At 39.3% G+C, this 16,960-nt stretch overlaps 3 protein-coding genes across 3 annotated transcripts in view; 2 read left to right on the forward strand and 1 right to left on the reverse strand.

Annotated features, from left to right (window-relative positions):
• The first annotated feature begins 1,240 nt into the window (after positions 1 to 1,240).
• Positions 1,241 to 5,610, forward strand: LOC140937496 (inosine triphosphate pyrophosphatase-like). Its single transcript, XM_073387055.1, has 8 exons — positions 1,241 to 1,371; positions 1,752 to 1,809; positions 2,549 to 2,613; positions 3,168 to 3,241; positions 3,429 to 3,460; positions 4,530 to 4,645; positions 5,195 to 5,271; positions 5,363 to 5,610. Exons 1-8 carry the CDS (start codon positions 1,318 to 1,320, stop codon positions 5,514 to 5,516), a joined length of 630 nt encoding a protein of 209 aa, XP_073243156.1. The 5' UTR covers positions 1,241 to 1,317; the 3' UTR covers positions 5,517 to 5,610.
• A 6,710-nt stretch (positions 5,611 to 12,320) lies between these two features.
• Positions 12,321 to 15,793, reverse strand: LOC140938547 (uncharacterized). Its single transcript, XM_073388033.1, has 3 exons — positions 15,666 to 15,793; positions 13,999 to 14,089; positions 12,321 to 13,076 (listed from the first exon to the last, which is right to left on the reverse strand). Exons 1-3 carry the CDS (start codon positions 15,759 to 15,761, stop codon positions 12,850 to 12,852), a joined length of 414 nt encoding a protein of 137 aa, XP_073244134.1. The 5' UTR covers positions 15,762 to 15,793; the 3' UTR covers positions 12,321 to 12,849.
• Positions 15,794 to 15,852: 59 nt separating this feature from the next.
• The window catches only part of LOC140937050 (DNA repair protein RAD50-like), a 47,054-nt gene continuing 45,946 nt past the window's right edge, over positions 15,853 to 16,960 (forward strand). Inside the window, exons 1-2 of the mRNA XM_073386580.1 lie at positions 15,853 to 15,965; positions 16,374 to 16,546. Of these exons, the coding sequence (XP_073242681.1) occupies positions 16,424 to 16,546 (123 nt within the window). The 5' untranslated portion in view covers positions 15,853 to 15,965; positions 16,374 to 16,423. The remainder of the gene's footprint in view (positions 15,966 to 16,373; positions 16,547 to 16,960) is intronic.

The following is a 16,960-nucleotide window of genomic DNA, read 5'->3' on the forward strand; positions in this document are numbered from 1 at the left end:
AATATCAGCTAAAATATTAAGAACCAAAAAACATTAAGTCCAAAAACTACTGCAAAGCTGATCGTAACAACGTGTATTGCTTTTTCATAACAATATTTCGGCTGGCCATACCAGCCTTCTTCAGGTTTACTTATGTTAATGAATTTATGATGGGAATTACAATACTGTACAGACAGAAAATGTCGCAAGTAAAAATTTTTTCAAAGGGAGAGGCGGAAATTACGTACAACACAAAAAGGAAAAGAAAAAAATAAGGATATGGATTACAATATGAGTCACGGGTACGTGAAGAATGAATTTTCTCTAGTGGGATTAACCTTAGTACAACGAAACCTCGTCATGGTCGGTCCTTCTTTATATCTAGGTTCTACTGTATCTCACTCGTACGAAGCTGAACGTTTCATTTGCGCATGGTAAAAAAACACTCTATGACGACCACAAGTACACTCTTTCTTCTTATAAGGGTATATTAAAAATATTGAGGCTGAAATTTGCGAAATTTTAAGAATATCAGACGAGTACACCCGAGGCTTAGGTTTGAAAAGGATGTAATTTTGTGTGTTGAAAATCGTTCATTGTATGTTTGTAACGTAACCCCAGATAATTATTGCTCCCACTCAACGGCAAAACGAAGAAACAGCCAAATGTTTCATGGTAGTGACAGCTCGATGAACAGTACATGAAATACATTTATTGAGCATCCAGAACGCAAAAGGAATGACCAAACCGCAAAAACTGTATGATAAATTCTTCCTTATTTAAATATAATTTAAGAATAATACAAGACATATTTTCAGCCTAAAATCGGCCGAAAAATAAGAATATTCAGCCTAGGCCAGAAAAACAACATTCTCATAAAAAAGTAAAACAGATTAGGAGGTCAGAGCTAGCCCACTCTTACCCCTTCCCAATCCCCCCCTCTCAACTTTCACTTTGCTCATGAAAGCAATGCAAATGTTTTCGAAAGCTTTCGAAAGCCCTATTTGCCTGTATAAGTTCTAACATGAGCGAAAGAGTTGTCCGATGACTAACGTTGTAGCTGACTGCGGACAAAATACGACGGGTGGTGGGAGATGTCACGCTCGGATGTCACACAAAACCTTTGGGGAGATGGAGAAGAAAGAGCCTGGAAACTAAGGATGAAAACGCCTTGTTCTTTCTGTACCTTGGTGTTCACGAAAGTCTTTCTGTTCTGATCTTTATGCTTGTACTTTCAGGGTTGGCTTAAATTCTTGCAAATATTTATTCACTTAAGCTTAGTTATAAAATCGTAGGATTAGTTTTCGGGCCGATTATTGGCAAAAACCACACACCAAGATGTCAAAGAAATCGCTAGTATTTGTAACCGGGAATCAAAACAAGCTGAAAGAGGTAAGATCTGAGTTTTTCTAAATTTTAAAGGAAGCTTTGATACGTGTCCAGCTTCTTCCTTAATCCTGCTTCTGTCTATTTCCCAGCTGTTTATTGGTATACCTGGCAGTGAGTCGTGAAAGTTTCTGTTGCACAAACACATACAGCTTTAAGCTTATGTATATCAAATTCATTTCAAACCTGGAGTGTTCCACCAGCGATGGAGCCAGCCTCGAGCTCGCTGAGGCCATTTGATCCCATCCATAATTCAGTTTAGACGTCGTAAAATTAAAATTTTACTGCTTGAACAGGGAGATTCTCCATCACTGGGCGCAGTTCTTTTGAATGTACACTCAATTTCGTCACAGGTCTTGAATGTCTTTTTTATTTTATTTTATAAGGTGGTAGCAATTTTAGGGGAGGCTTTTCCATGGAAAGTGGAGTCTAAAAATATAGACTGTAAGTATCAAAATAATTATCATCATTAAAGGTTACAGCTGCAGCCAACGTGAAGGCTGCATATAATGGATTTGATTTGTACTATTATTTTATGCTGCCCGTCTTCTAAAAAAAGAGCTAGATGTGGGGAGACACACCAGCAATGCATAGTACAGGTGCAAACATGTAGTCATTAGAATCTACTGCCAGGATATCAACTCAGGTGACAACCTGAATTTTGCTTGCACCTAGTGAGGGGAGCAAGCTAGGGAATTGGTACAGTGGTGAGAGCACTCATGCTCTTCCCAATAAGGAGGACAGGGTTCAAATCCCAGCTTTAACGCCATATGTGGGTTGAGTTTCTTGTTGGTTCTCTCCTTTGCTCCAAGCGGTTTTTTCTCCGGGTACTCTGGTTTTTCCCTGTCCTCAAAAACTAACATTTCCAAATTCCAATGTAACAAAGAACCACTCTGTGGAAGGGTTACCTGTAAACCGTTAAGTTGTGTGCTTGCACTGATCAGCATTCAGAGCAGTTCAACTGACAAAAATTCTGATGTTTGTGTCTCTAGCAATAACCTGTCAGGCTTTATGAACATCAAAACAGCCCTTTCCTTACTAAAAATTCAAAGGTTTGGCTCTTAAATTAGTTGCAGTGTTAATAGTGGCCAATTATTCAGATACACGTTATTTCTACACAGTAGTTTCAGCATATCACAATATGTATGTACATACAAATGATATGTAAATACTATTTTTATAGTACCTGAATTTCAAGGTGAACCTGATGACATATCAAGGGAAAAATGTAAAGTTGCAGCTAGAGAGGTTGGTAATTTTAAAACCATAGAAATGTAAAAATAGAAAATAAAGAATGTGAAGAATTTTTGTCACTTTTACAAGGTTTATACAAAATCTTGAATTCTTGAAAAAGTCTTGAATTTAAATTTGCAATGCAATTTTCCAGTATGGAAAAAGTTGCAAAAAGTCTGGAAGTTTTTTTCAAAGCTACGACAAGTGATTATAAGTTAATTTTTTTCCTTTGCTTGGTCAATCCCATTCAAATCATTCAATCTCTCCCATAGCCAAGACATTCAATCACAGAATGAGAAGTTTCAGAACTCTCTTAATTCCGCGTTGCACCATGGTTACTGTGCATTATAATGATTATCAATGCATCATCTGTTGATCACCTATTCAATAATAGTCTAATTAAAAAATAAATTATTATTTTGGAAAAAAGTCTGGATTCAAAAAAGGTCAATGAATTTTGGATCCAAAAACAACTGCTCGAACCCTGCTTTTGACTCATATTTTAGAACTTGAAAGAAAGTGAATTACTGCAGTCAGTTACCTATAGTTGTTTTGTTTACATTTGTCAGATTCAGGGTCCAGTGATAGTTGAAGACACTTGTTTATGTTTTTCTGCATTGGGAGATCTTCCAGGACCTTATGTGTGAGTTACTGGTACACAATCAGCATAATTTTTTACTTGTGACATTGGCTGTCTTCCACTTCCCTTGCATATTTCTCTACTCAATTGTATTTTCTAGTTATTTATTCTTATAAAAACTTAACCTTTGTCAAGCTCTTTATATTATTGGGTACTTAGAGATTATTATTCTCATATTGACCCTTCTCAGGAAATGGTTCTTGAAGAAATTAGGGCCTGAAGGTAGGCTTAAGGTGCATTGCCTTACTTTGTTTTTGTTATGACTTTTATGTTAAGTATGAATGATTATTTTATCCACTGTTTGACTTGCCTGTAACCTCAAACAATCATTTTTCATGACCCAAATTTGAGGTATACTAAAATTTGCAGTGAGTTAACCTCCACTCTCAGAAGTTCCAATAAAAGTCAGTTGCTCACTTACATCCAAGGGGAGCTGAGAGTTGCAACCCAGCATTGTTGGACTGTTTGAGAATTAGGTTAGCACTGAGTTGGTTTAAATCGGTCAAGCCATTGAATTAGTTGTGTGCTGATGACAGAGCTTTTTCTCCATAAGGACAGACGGAACAGTTTAAGAATTTTAGCCATCACAATGTGGCTTTGTAATATTGAGTGAAATTAATTAATCAGTGAGGAACAGTAACTGTTGTGGATGCACCAGATGACATCTAATAAATATGGCTTGAAATATTATTAATGTCTGGCTGTAAGTGTGTTGTTAACTGCTTTTTCATCTTTATACTTCTCAAGCTCATTAATAATTCCTAAAGAAAATTCAAAGGAAATTAATGTTTAATGAGTGTTTGGATATCAGATGAAAAACTGCTCATTTTTGCATCCTTAATTTCTCCTTGAAAAAAGATTTTGTTTGAGAAAAAATATCAAACATTCGACAACGTGTTTCATCACCAGATGAAACACCTCGAAGTTTGTCAAAAATACTCCGCTGCGCGTCGTATTTTCAACTCTCTTCTCCGTGTTTCATCTGGTGATGAAACACTGCGTCTCATGTTTGATATATTACTTGATGACTTACGTTTCTGTTAAGTGCATCAATAATTAGTACACTCAATCAGATGACTTTTTTAGGCATCTGCCTAATTGCTTCCCTCAGATGTCTTCTAGTGTAAACTACGTCATGTCTGAATTGCCACTTTCCACAGCCTGTTTAGTTTAATATTTATTATCAGTGAAAACTTTCTTCAGTTTCCAAGAATTATACTTGTATACATTTAAAGTTTGATTTATCGCCTGGGATTTAGTGGAACAGCTACCAAAGTTTGTTTATTTTTAGGTTTGCACAGACTCTTAACAGGCTGGGAAGACAAGTCTGCATATGCACTCTGTACATTTGCCTACTCAACTGGGAATCTAAAGGACCCTGTCATGCTATTTAGAGGAAAGACAATGGTATTACACCAGAGACTACATAATCTCACTTAAGTTTTTAGCGATAGTACTGTCCACCTTCTCAAAGTGAAAACAGAAAGAGAGCATAAAAAGGATATTAGTCATTGCACATTAAAAACTAAAAACACTTGTATCCCCTGTGTAGTAGGAGTTTCTGTTTGAGTTTGTTTCAGAAGTTGTAATGTGAATGAAATAAAATGGAAGAAATTAAGGTCAGGGCTAGGCTTCTGAAACATATTCCTTAATATTTCAGGGTTCAGTTCATTTGTAGTTTGTATATAGTAAATACTAGATAACTGTTTGTTAACATTTACTCTCTTGAAAATCAAAACACGAATCACATTACTGAAGCTTAACACACAAAATCAGCAAACTGTTAAAGGAAGAATCTTTGTGATGCTGAACCCCCAGAAGGATGGAAACTCTTGGTGATCACTACTACTGATTTTGACTTCATTAATTTCTTAAAGTTAACTCAAGCATGTTTGTAATTGCATGTTTGTTTGCACTTGTCTCAACTACATTGTAATGAACCTCTCTTCTTTAAAGGGTAAAATTGTTGAACCCAGAGGTCCAAGGAATTTTGGATGGGATCCTTGTTTTCAACCTGATGGCTTTGATCAAACGTGAGTATAATAATACTGATGAAGTCCAAATTAATTTTGAGGAATTTTTGCATTGATTAGTTATGATTTGTTGAAACTTTTGATTTTACAGGTATGCAGAGATGGCATCAGAAATAAAAAATTCTATCTCTCACAGAGGCAAGGCTCTCAAAACCTTAAAGGAGTACTTTGAGGATGCAAAGGCCAATGATGACTTTCAGGAACCAGAAAATAAGAGACCAAAAAACTTTACTGATACAAAATAACCCACAAAAACTAATTCATTTACCCAGACATGTGCATGTACACTCTAGTTAAACACGCTTAGTTTTTATTAAAATCATTTGCTTTTTCTGACTAGTGCAGTTTTTATGATATTTGTTGTTTAATTTAACTTTTGGAATTGTCATTTGGTTAAGGGCGACAAAAATATCCCCGTATAAAACTCAATGGTGCGCGTTATGCGATGTCTGTTTCCTTTTTTTTTTCCTTATTACTTCGTAATAGCGTAATAGCCTGATTACTCTTTTTCTCTTGTAGTAGTATGTTTTGGCTAATTTGACATTAAGTGCTCTTCTTTCTCTTTTTCCTTCTTTCCTCTTCTCTGCCTGTAAACTTTTACAATTTTACAGTCTTCTCCTTCCCTATGTCGGTCCTTTCGTTTTCTCTTTCAATAGGAGAGTGTTCTGTGTTGTTTTCCTTAAAATCGTCTAAGCGAATTACCAAAAAGAAATTATCCACGCACGGAATTTAAAACCGTAACAACTAAGGAAGTAAAAACAGTGTCGGTAATATAACGAAGAAAATAATAGCACCGCCGGCAATAGCGTAACAACGTAATAACAAATAACGAAGAATATAATAGCATCGCCGGCAATAGCGTAACAACGTAGTAACAAATAAAGTAATATCTTGGCCAGTACGGTAATAGTGTAACAACGTAATAAAGAAAAAATAGCACCGCTGTGGACCATAGCGTAACAACATAATAACAAAGAAGATGATTATACCGCCGTAATAGCGTAACAACGTAACAACAAATAATTGTGTAACAACGTAATAAAGAAAAAATAGCACCGTCGCGGACCATAGCTTAACAAGGTATCAGCGATGATTACACCACCGCGGACCATAACGTAATAACAAATAAGATGATTATACCGCCGTAATAGAGTAATAACGTAATAACAAAGAAGATGATTATACTTGATCACACTCATGAAAAAGAATTTGCGTTCCGTCAGGCATTAGCACCAGACTATTTTATGTCCCTTGTTATTGTTCCTGAAAAACCCCAATGGGGAGGTTCAATCAAGAATGTATGTTTGTATACAGAATGTATGTTTCGATATGTTCGTATACAAGACGCCATGATGCACTTCTTTGGCAGCCATATATGATGCAAACCACAGTCGAACTTAATTGTTCACGTAGTATCAAGTCGAGTAACAAACTTAATCGCTCTGCCAAACCGAATTCAAAACTTTGATTCAGACATCGTGCTTTTGTCGTGCTTCTGCCGTGCTTGTGTCGAACAGAAGCAAGTTTGTGCAGATTGGTGCACTTTGGTGCAACTTGGTGCAGATTAGTGGAATTTGGTTCAACTTGGTGCAGATTGGTGCACTTTGGTGCAACATGGTGCAGTTTGGTGCAACTTGGTGCAGATTGGTGCACCATGGTGCAGTTTGATGCACCTTGGTGCAGATTGCTGCAACTTGGTGCACTTTGGGGCAACTTAGTGATGCGTGGTGCAACATGGTGCAGTTTGGTGCAAGTTGGTGCAACATGGTGCAGTTTGGTGCAAGTTGGTGCAACTTGGTGCAGATCAGTGCAAGATGGTGCAGTTTGGTGCAACTAGGTGCAGATTGGTGCAAATTGGTGCAACATGGTGCAGTTTGGTGCAACTTGGTGCACTTTCATGGAACTTGGTGCAGTTTGGGGCAACTTGGTGCAGATTGGTGACACTTGGTGCAATTTGGTGCAACATGGTGCAGTTTGGTGCAACTTGGTGCAGATTGGTGCACTTTGGTGCAACTTGGTGCAGATTAGTGCAACATGGTGCAGTTTGGTGCAACTTGGTGCACTATGGTGCCACTTAGTGCAATTTGGTGCAACTTGGTGCAGATTGGTGGAACATGGTGCAGTTTGGTGCAACTTGGTGCACTTTCATGGAACTTGGTGCAGTTTGGTGCAACTTGGTGCAGATTGGTGCACTTTGATGCAACTTGGTGCAGATTAGTGCAACATGTTGCAGTTTGCTGCAACTTGGTGCACTTTGGTGCCACTAAGTGCAATTTGGTGCAACCTGGTACAGAATAGTGCAGCATGGTGCAGTTTGGTGCAATTTGGTGCAGATTGCTGCAAGTTGGTGCAGACTAGTGCAACAAGGTGCAGTTTGGTGCACCTTGGTGCAGATTGGTGCAACTTGGTGCAATTTGGTGTAGATTGGTGCACTTTGGCCCAACTTAGTGATGAGTGGTGCAACATGGTGCAGTTTGGTGCAAGTTGGTGCAACTTGGTTCAGAGTAGTGCAACTTGGTGCAGATTAGTGCAAGATGGTGCAGTTTGGTGGAACTTGGTTCAGATTGGTGCAACTTGGTGCAAATTGGTGGAACATGGTGCAGTTTGGTGCAACTTAGTGCACTTTCGTGGAAGTTGGTGCACTTTGGTGCAATTTGGTGCAGATTGGTGCTTTTTGGTGCAACTTGGTGCAGTTTGGTGAACTTGGTGCACTTTGTTGCAACTTAGTGCAATGTGGTGCAACTTGGTACAGATTGGTGCAGCATGGTGCAGTTTGGTGCAACTTGGTGCAGATTGGTGAAAGTTGGTGCACTTTGGTGCAACATGGTGCAGTTTGGTGCAACAAGGTGCAATTTGGTGCAACTTGGTGCAATTTGGTGCAGATTGGTGCACTTTGGTGCATCGTAGTGATGAGTGGTGCAACATGGTGCAGTTTAGTGCAACTTGGTGGACATAAGTGCAGGATGGCGCAGTTTGGAGCAACTTGGTGCAAACTAGTGGAACATGGTGTGGTTTGGTGCAACTTGGTGCAGTTTGGTGCAACTTGGTACAGATTGGTTCAACTTGGTGCACTTTGGTGCAACATGGTGCAGTTTGGTGCAACTTGTCCAGATTGGTGCAACTTGGTGCAGATTGGTGCAATTTGGTGCAACTTGGTGCAGATTAGTGCAACATGGTGCAGTTTGGTGCAACATGGTGCACTTTGGTGCAACTTAGTGCACCGTGCACATCGGTGCAACATGGTGCAATTTCGTGCAGCTTGGTGCAGATTGGTGTAGCACTGTGCAGTTTGGTGCAGCTTGGTGCAGATTAGTGCAACATGGTGCAGTTTGGTGCAACTTAGTGCACCGTGCACATCAGTACAACATGGTGCAATTTGGTGCAGCTTGGTGTAGCACTGTGCAGTTTTGTGCAGCTTGGTGGAGATTGGTGCAAGTTGGTGCAGATTAGTGCAACATTGTGCAGTTTGGTGCACCTTGGTGCAGATTGGTGCACTTTGGTCCAATTTAGTGATGAGTGGTGCAGCATGGTGCAGTTTGGTGTAAGTTAGTGCAACTTGGTGCAGAGTAGTGCAACTTGGTGCAGGTTAGTGCAAGATGGTGCAGTGTGGTGGAACTTGGTTCAGATTGGTGCAACTTGGTGCAGATTAGTGCAACGTGGTGCAGTTTGGTGCTACTTGGTGCAACTTAGTGCAATGTGGTGCAACTTGGTACAGACTGGTGCAGCGTGGTGCAGTTTGGTGCAGATTGGTGCAAGTTGGTGCACTTCGGTGCAACATGGTGCAGTTTGGTGCAACAAGGTGCAATTTGGTGCAATTTGGTGCAGATTGGTGCACTTTGGTGCAACTTAGTGATGAGTGGTGCAACATGGTGCAGTTTAGTGCAAGATGGTGCAGTTTGGTGCAACTTTGTTCAGATTGGTGCAACTTGGTGCAAATTGGTGGAACATGGTGTGGTTTGGTGCAACTTAGTGCACTTTCGTGGAACTTGGTGCAGTTTGGTGCAGATTGGTTCAACTTGGTGCAGACTGGTGCTTTTTGGTGCAACTTGGTGCAGATTAGTGCAACATTGTGCAGTTTGGTGCAGATTGGTGCAACTTGGTGCAGATTGGTGCAATTTGGTGCAACTTGGTGCAGATTAGTGCAACATTGTGCAGTTTGGCGCAACATGGTGCAACTTAGTGCACCGTGCACATCGGTGCAACATGGTGCAATTTGGTGCAGCACGGTGCAGCTTGGTGGAGATTAGTGCAAGTTGGTGCAGATTAGTGCAACATGGCGCAGTTTGGCGCAACATGGTGCAACTTAGTGCACCGTGCACATCGGTGCAACATGGTGCAATTTGGTGCAGCACGGTGCAGCTTGGTGGAGATTAGTGCAAGTTGGTGCAGATTAGTGCAACATGGCGCAGTTTGGTGCACCTTGGTGCAGATTGGTGCAATTTGGTGCAGGTTGGTGCACTTTGGTCCAACTTAGTGATGAGTGGTGCAACATGGTGCAGTTTGGTGGAAGTTGGTGCAACTTGGTTCAGATTGGTGCAACTTGGTGCAAATTGGTGGCACATGGTGCAAGTTTGTGCAGATTGGTGCACTTTGGTGCAACTTGGTGCAGACTAGTGTAACATTGTGCAGTTTGGTGCTACTTGGTGCAACTTAGTGCAATTTGGTGCAACTTGGTACAGACTGGTGCAGCTTGTTGCAGTTTGGTGCAGATTGGTGCAAGTTGGTGGAACATGGTTCAGTTTGGTGCAACAAGGTGCAATTTGGTGCAACTTGGTGCAGATTGGTGCACTTTGGTGCAACTTAGTGATGAGTGGTGCAACGTGGTACAGTTTAGTGCAAGATGGTGCAGTTTGGTGCAACTTTGTTCAGATTGGTGTAACTTGGTGCAAATTGGTGGAACATGGTGCGGTTTGGTGCAACTTGGTGCACTTTCGTGGAACTTGGTGCAGTTTGGTTCAACTTGGTGCAGACTGGTGCTTTTTGGTGCAACTTGGTGCAGATTAGTGCAACATGGTGCAGTTTGGTGCAACTTGGTGCAGATTGGTGCAACTTGGTGCAGATTGGTGTAATTTGGTGCAACTTGGTGCTTTTTGGTGCAACTTGGTGCAGATTAGTGCAACATGGGGCAATTTGGTACAACTTGGTGCGTCATTGTGCAGTTTGGTGCAACCTGGTGCAAGTTGGTGCAGAGTAGTGCTACATGGTGCAACTTGGTGCAGTTTGGGGCAAGTTGGTGCACATTGGTGCAATTTGGTGCAACTTGGTGCAGATTGTTCAAACAAGGTGCAGATTAGTGCAACTTGGTGCCCCTTGGTTCAATTTTGTGGACTTTGGTGCTGTTTGGTGCAACTTGGGGCAACTTGGTGCAGATTAGTGCAACTGGGTTCTGATTGGTGCAACATGGTGCAGATTAGTGCAACATGGTGCAGTTTGGTGCACCTTGGTGCAACTTGGTGCAGATTGGTGCACTTTGGTCCAACTTGGTGCAAGATGGTGCAGGTTGGTGCAACTTGATGCAGATTGGTGCAACATGGTGCAGCTTGGTGCATTGTTACGCTATTACGGGAAGGTTCTTCACTCTTCTTTCTTCTAAGCATTAAAGCTACTGTAAAAAGCAAGTGTTTCATTCTTATTACGTTGTTACGCTATTACGGCAAGGTTCTTCACTCTTCTTTCTTCTAAAAATTAAAGCTACTGTAAAAAGCAAGTGTTTCATTCTTATTACGTTGTTACGCTATTACGGCAAGGTACTTCACTCTTCTTTCTTATTGGCATCAAAGCTACTGTAAAAAGCAAGTGTTTCATTCTTATTACGTTGTTATGCTATTACGGCAAGGTTCTTCACTCTTCTTTCTTATTAGCATCAAAGCTACTGTAAAAAGCAAGTGTTTCATTCTTATTACGTTGTTACGCTATTACGGCAAGGTTCTTCAGTCTTTTTTCTTCTTAGCATTAAAGCTACTGTAAAAAGCAAGTATTTCATTCTTATTACGTTGTTACCCTATTACGGCAAGGCACTTTACTACCCTTCTTTCTTATTAGCATCAAAGCTACTATCAGAGAGTAATTAAGCCGGCGATATCAACCCCCACTAAAAACCCTTAAGGACATCTTTCTAACCAGAGTAAACAAGAGGTAATGGTCTTGTACAGTAATCACTTTCTTATTATTACGCTATTCAAGCGTAATAAGAAAAAAGGAAGAAATGGCTATCACATTCTGGGCGATAGTGTGCAATAATAATAATAATTCATTTATTTCTATTAATTTAAGCATTTTAATTTATATGTTGTGATTCAATTTTATCCTTGCTTTACATTTTCTTTTCTTTTGTTTTTGGGTACATGTACACCTGTATGATAATGATTTTGAAACAAAAGAAAATATAATTTAATCCAAGGATACACTTGAGCCACAACATGACAGTGAATACAATGCTCTTGTGGAGAGATGATTTTGCCTCTTATTTTTTTGCCATAAACTGTTGTTCCGTTAGATTAATAGTAAATTATTTTGAGAGACAAAAGGAGAGAAGTTAATTAAGATATTTTCAAAAATCTCGAGTTAACTATACAACACATTGTAGCTCTGTACAGGTTTTGCATGTTTATATGAAGATTAGACAGACGTAAATCGTCTAAAAGTATCAAGGTTATCAATAAAATTCATTTATGGCAAAAAATAAGTGATAAATTATAATTTTTTCACATCTTCCTTATCTGAAGATATAGTAATGATAAAAAATCCTAAAATCAAGCATTAAAACCTATTAGGCCTGTTAACATGGAGGTGAGGGACCCCAGGTAAGTGAGGTAAACAACTTAGGTGGGGTAACCTGCATGTCCCTATAATCTGTCATATGGTCACCCCATGTATCATGCAGGGGTTGCAATAAAAATTGAAGTAGCCAGCAGGTTTGAATAGAGTTACCGACTGTATCAAAAGGGGGCCATTAGTCCACTTTATATAAAAGGAGTGGGGGGGGGGGGGGGGTGTCTGGGGACGTGTTTCCCCAGATAATTGGTTCTGGGGACTGTTAAAACTGAGGATAAAAGAGTATGTTTTTCATTCAAGAAAATGTAGCTTTCATTCAACTTTTGATTTATCAGTTACAATCAATTCCTGCAAGCAATGAACAAATGATGAAAACTAAAGTATGTACTTTTGCATGTTCTGCGTAAACCTATAAAGAAACTGGTGAAAATTGACTGAAATATAGCATTTACATGACCAAAGCAAAACATAAAGCCAGTGGGCCTTATATGAAAACATATCATAATTACATTTTCATCCAGATTTTACAAATAAAAAAAATTATAAAGTTATTCAAACTAGTTCCTTCTTCTTTCTAGAAAAAAGTAGCCGAAATCTGTGAGCAAATTAGCCGACTCGTTTCGTTAGCCATAGGTGCTTATTGAAACCCCTGATCATGTAAACGTGATCATATGGACAGCTGGCGGGTTACCCCACCTAAGAGGGTACCTCACCTACCTGGGGTCCCCCACCTCCATGTAAACAGGCCCTTAGCCTGGTTTGAATGTATGGCCTGAAAGCAAGAATGTTTTCTCTTATACTAAATCACCATTTGGGAATCCACCCACACCCTGTACACATTTTCATATCTTGTTCATGAGCGTTTGCACAATTCTTTTGTCTTTCTTCCACTAAAGCTGGAAGGTTGACATGGGTGCCATCGCAATAAGGAGGATTCTTAGTGTGTTTACAGCAACAGATTGTATAGATTGTCTGAGGTTTGTCAGGGACCTTCCATTTCATTGACTTGAATCCAGTTGACTTGTGTCTTCCTACAAACACATTTCCATAAAAAGACAGTACTTTAGTGGCTGATAATGGAAGTGGATATATAATATGATTCTATTTTTTCTTTTAGTTTACTATGCCTCTTCTGTTTATTTTGCATATATTGTCTTTGGCACTTTTTTGAACGGCATTATAACTGGAGTAGAACTCCTGGCTGACTCAAACTGAATTTAGTTTCCCTTAATGATCAAAAGTTAGCCCGATAACTCAAATTCTGGTCCTTGCAACTCAGCACCTCTTCCATCTCATTAGCTCTTCTTGTAGTGTAATAATAACCTTTTAAGGTTAAATTTTAAAGAATTTTCACTAGAGTCATTTGAATTTAATTAGTGGAAGGAAAAAATCAATTATGAGTCATACTACATATGTAGATCATGTGCTAAAGTTTCTGATGATAAAATATATGCCTGGAAACATTCAGGCATTATGTGTGAGTCTCATGGCTGCCAACTAAAGACATCGATCTCATGCATCAAGAACAATATTTCTCATGCTAAACTCACAAATCCAGATATAGAGTTCTTTAACACATTATTAATAACAAAAATTAAATTAAATATTCCCAAAATGAAAACATTCAAAAAAGGCACCCAACTTTATCACAACATGCTACAATGTAAAATGTTGCCATTGAAATAGCTTTGGAAGTGCTCAAAAGTCGTCCGAACATCTTCGGACAGTTTCGGTAATGATTGGAAGGCTTCAGAAAATTGAGAATCAGAATTGAGAATGTTTGGATATTCCTGTCATGGCAAGATAAAAACCTCATGCATTTTACTCAGAAAAGGTTAACAGGTATGATAAAGCACTGTAGTGAAAAATCTTCAAACCATCACTTATCAACATGGCATTTAAAGGACTATTCAATTGACCCTGATAACTTGAATTGTAATGAATTTTACCTACCATCACACCAAGCCTGCTTCTCACTTAATCCACAGGTGCACCACTTCATGGTCTTTCCAGGTGCTAAATTTTCTACTGTGGATGGTCCATACTATCAAATCAATACAGTAGAACCTCGTTAAACAGTTTCACCAATGGGCTAAAAAAAATTGGCTGTATGAATGGGGTAGCCGTATTAATGAGTGGCTGTAATAAGGAGGTGACCATATTACCGAGGTGGCCGTAAGGCGGGGTTTAGCTGTACAAGCAAACAGAGATTTAGACATGTTTAGACACTTGTGCGCTTAACTATCTTTTTAAAACAGGTTGCAAAGAAAGCCCTGCTTGTTTCTGTGGTTTCCACAACAAGACAGTGAAGCATTTTTTTAATTGAATGTCCACTTTACTCTGCCCGTAGACTACATGTAATCTGCTCTCCTCCGCTGCTTGCATGTTTGCTGACAGGTGGTCTTCTATGTCTAAAGCACAATTGTATCAGTTTTTCTGTCTGGATCACCGTTACTGTCTTTGGTGCAAAATAATGATTTTTTTTTTCATTTCCAGTCTTTAATATCTGAATCGAAGAGATTTTATAAAAGTTCCTAAATACGTATTTTCCACCTCTTAGTATTCCTTAAATATCCTCTTAGTTTGTTCTGCTGCCACTTTGACTAATTACTATTTAAATAGTGCAATTTTTTAATTTTACATTATTTCAAAGTGAGCCCTCTAGATGAGTTTTTTTTTCTCTTAGGACAAACTTTGTCAAGTGAAAAATGTTTATACAAAAAACAAACCAAACAAAAAAAGAGATTTATTATAAGATGTTAAATGATTGAACATAACAAGCCCTTAAAAACAATAAACACACTACATCAATGACAATGACAAAATGAAGGCTAAACACATACATTTGTATTGGATTTGAAAATTCAGAGCATAAATGTGGAAATTAATGAACCAGTGAACATTGGAAGTCACTGGGGCAACAATACAATGCCTGAAAACTGCACAAGACCCCACCACTTTGACCACTTTCTGCATAGCTAGGTGTGCAGCGTCGAAGAAATATTACTTGTTCCTTAAAAAAGTGCATTTCTGCATTGGGACATGTTTGATCTTTGGAAAGTTTTTGAGGAGTAAGGGAAAAATTCCATTTTTCTAAGGTGGGGAAGGGGTGAAGAAAAAATCAGGGTGCAAAGCCTGACAAGCAGAAATGAATATAGTTCTTCTGTAATTTGTATTCCCCCAAAGAACTTGACTTGCCATTGGGCAAGTTAAGAAAATAATTCAATACCTCAATAGCAAAATCCCCTGGTCCTGGGCTATAAAATCGGACACAACTTCCTTTGCACGTTGAGAAATGGGCTATGTGTTAAGGACTTTAGGACTTTTTTTAAAGGGTAAGAAACAAGTTGTATGGTGGGTGGGTTGGGGGGGGGGGAGGGGTGGGAGCTATTAAATGGAATGGCCCTGATTACCACTAAGTCTGTTTTAGGCACGTACAGGTATACCATCACAAAACTTCTGACTTTGATAGTGTGCTGTTGTTTTGCCTGTTACCTATTAACGGCTGTTATTTGATCGCAAGTGAGTCTCCCATCGAAAGCAGAGCAATAGCTAGACTACAGGGACTCTTCCGACTGGGGCTGGTAGTGGGCAACACTGAAAAGAAAACGATACCGTACCATTGTGACATGTGGACATAACGTTCCAAACTGATATTTCGACGCTTTAGCTGATTTTTTCTTTGCTTCACCCGAAGCACCATCCGGTTCACTCATGGTGGGTGATTCACGCCGCACCGTCACATGACGGTCAATGAATTACTTGCCAACACCGGCCGGTCTATCAGCTTAGTAACCACTACATTTCTAAGCAGCCAGGCCATTTCGGTTTCTCCAAAATGGCGGGAGAATACCTGTAAGAGAGAAACTAACGCGATCTAGGAATCTACATGTAGGGAGACAAAACATCGTTATTGTGAGGTAGAAATATGCTTGCAAAATAATATTCTTTTGCTTTCATTGTTATGCTGTTAATACACATGTGTGAAAAACAATGCATTCGATTTCACGAACTGAGGCTGGTCAGTTTCATGTGAGCTACTAATTAATTTGGAATGGCTTACCGACAACCCATGTTTTGTTTTTCGTGTAAAAAGATTTGGATATTGCTGACCAAGGCTTATACAGCAGAACAAAATTTCTGCACAAACAATAAGCGTGATATGGAGGCATAATACCACACGTACGCGTGCTGGAAGGGCTACGAACAGCTGATTGCCATTACATGTAACTTTATGCAATTTACATGATGATCATATCACCAAGCTTAAGTGCAAATGGGACATATCTGCACTCTAGTTAGTGATCTTTTCACCTAATGTTTTACAGTTTTAGTTAATCATTCGGGAAGACTTTTTTTTACCAAACAACAGTTAAAGATGTCGTCCCTTGAGAAGATGAAGATTTCAGGGATTCGTAGCTATTCCCACACTGAACCTACTGTTATTGAGTTTCACAAACCACTGACACTAATTGTTGGACCAAATGGAGCAGGAAAGACGGTAAGCAATTAAATTAGATATTCTGGAAATAGCGTTTGGTGATGTTTTTCTTTTGTCTTGCAAGTGCTCGACTGTGTTATATTGACTACACTTAGACCAAAGTCATGATCAGGTGCGGATTCACACCGGTTTCCACCGTTTTACGGAAATCGGTCAGATTTTTCATAATAAACATACTTTTAATAATAATAAAACTTCCCAAGTTGAAATCTGGAAAATGGTCTGGACAAATGTTTTCTTTTTTGAAGTTTCCGAGCATTAGATGCCCCCTCAATGAATCAGAAACCCGGGAAAGGGAACTTTAGGGAATTAAAATCCAAAAAAATACCCCTAGAAGCCTGCTCCCTCGGCCCCTCGTTTAGGAAATCGGTCAGTATTTATTCTAGATCCGCGCCTGATGATACATGCACAGGA

Source organism: Porites lutea, chromosome 5, assembly GCF_958299795.1.
Source record: "Porites lutea chromosome 5, jaPorLute2.1, whole genome shotgun sequence".
Lineage (NCBI taxonomy): Eukaryota > Metazoa > Cnidaria > Anthozoa > Scleractinia > Poritidae > Porites > Porites lutea.

What these genes read in the sequence shown, in the direction of transcription:
- LOC140937496 (XM_073387055.1), top strand. Translation starts at nt 1,318, where the DNA reads ATGTCAAAGAAATCGCTAGTATTTGTAACCGGGAATCAAAACAAGCTG. An exon ending in GTAAAGTTGCAGCTAGAGAG is followed by an intron (nt 2,614 to 3,167) that starts GTTGGTAATTTT and finishes TACATTTGTCAG; the next exon opens with ATTCAGGGTCCAGTGATAGT. An exon ending in GAAGAAATTAGGGCCTGAAG is followed by an intron (nt 3,461 to 4,529) that starts GTAGGCTTAAGG and finishes GTTTATTTTTAG; the next exon opens with GTTTGCACAGACTCTTAACA.
- LOC140938547 (XM_073388033.1), bottom strand. Translation starts at nt 15,761, where the DNA reads ATGAGTGAACCGGATGGTGCTTCGGGTGAAGCAAAGAAAAAATCAGCT. An exon ending in TATGTCCACATGTCACAATG is followed by an intron (nt 14,090 to 15,665) that starts GTACGGTATCGT and finishes TTGATTTGATAG; the next exon opens with TATGGACCATCCACAGTAGA. An exon ending in GAAGCAGGCTTGGTGTGATG is followed by an intron (nt 13,077 to 13,998) that starts GTAGGTAAAATT and finishes ATGTGTTTGTAG; the next exon opens with GAAGACACAAGTCAACTGGA.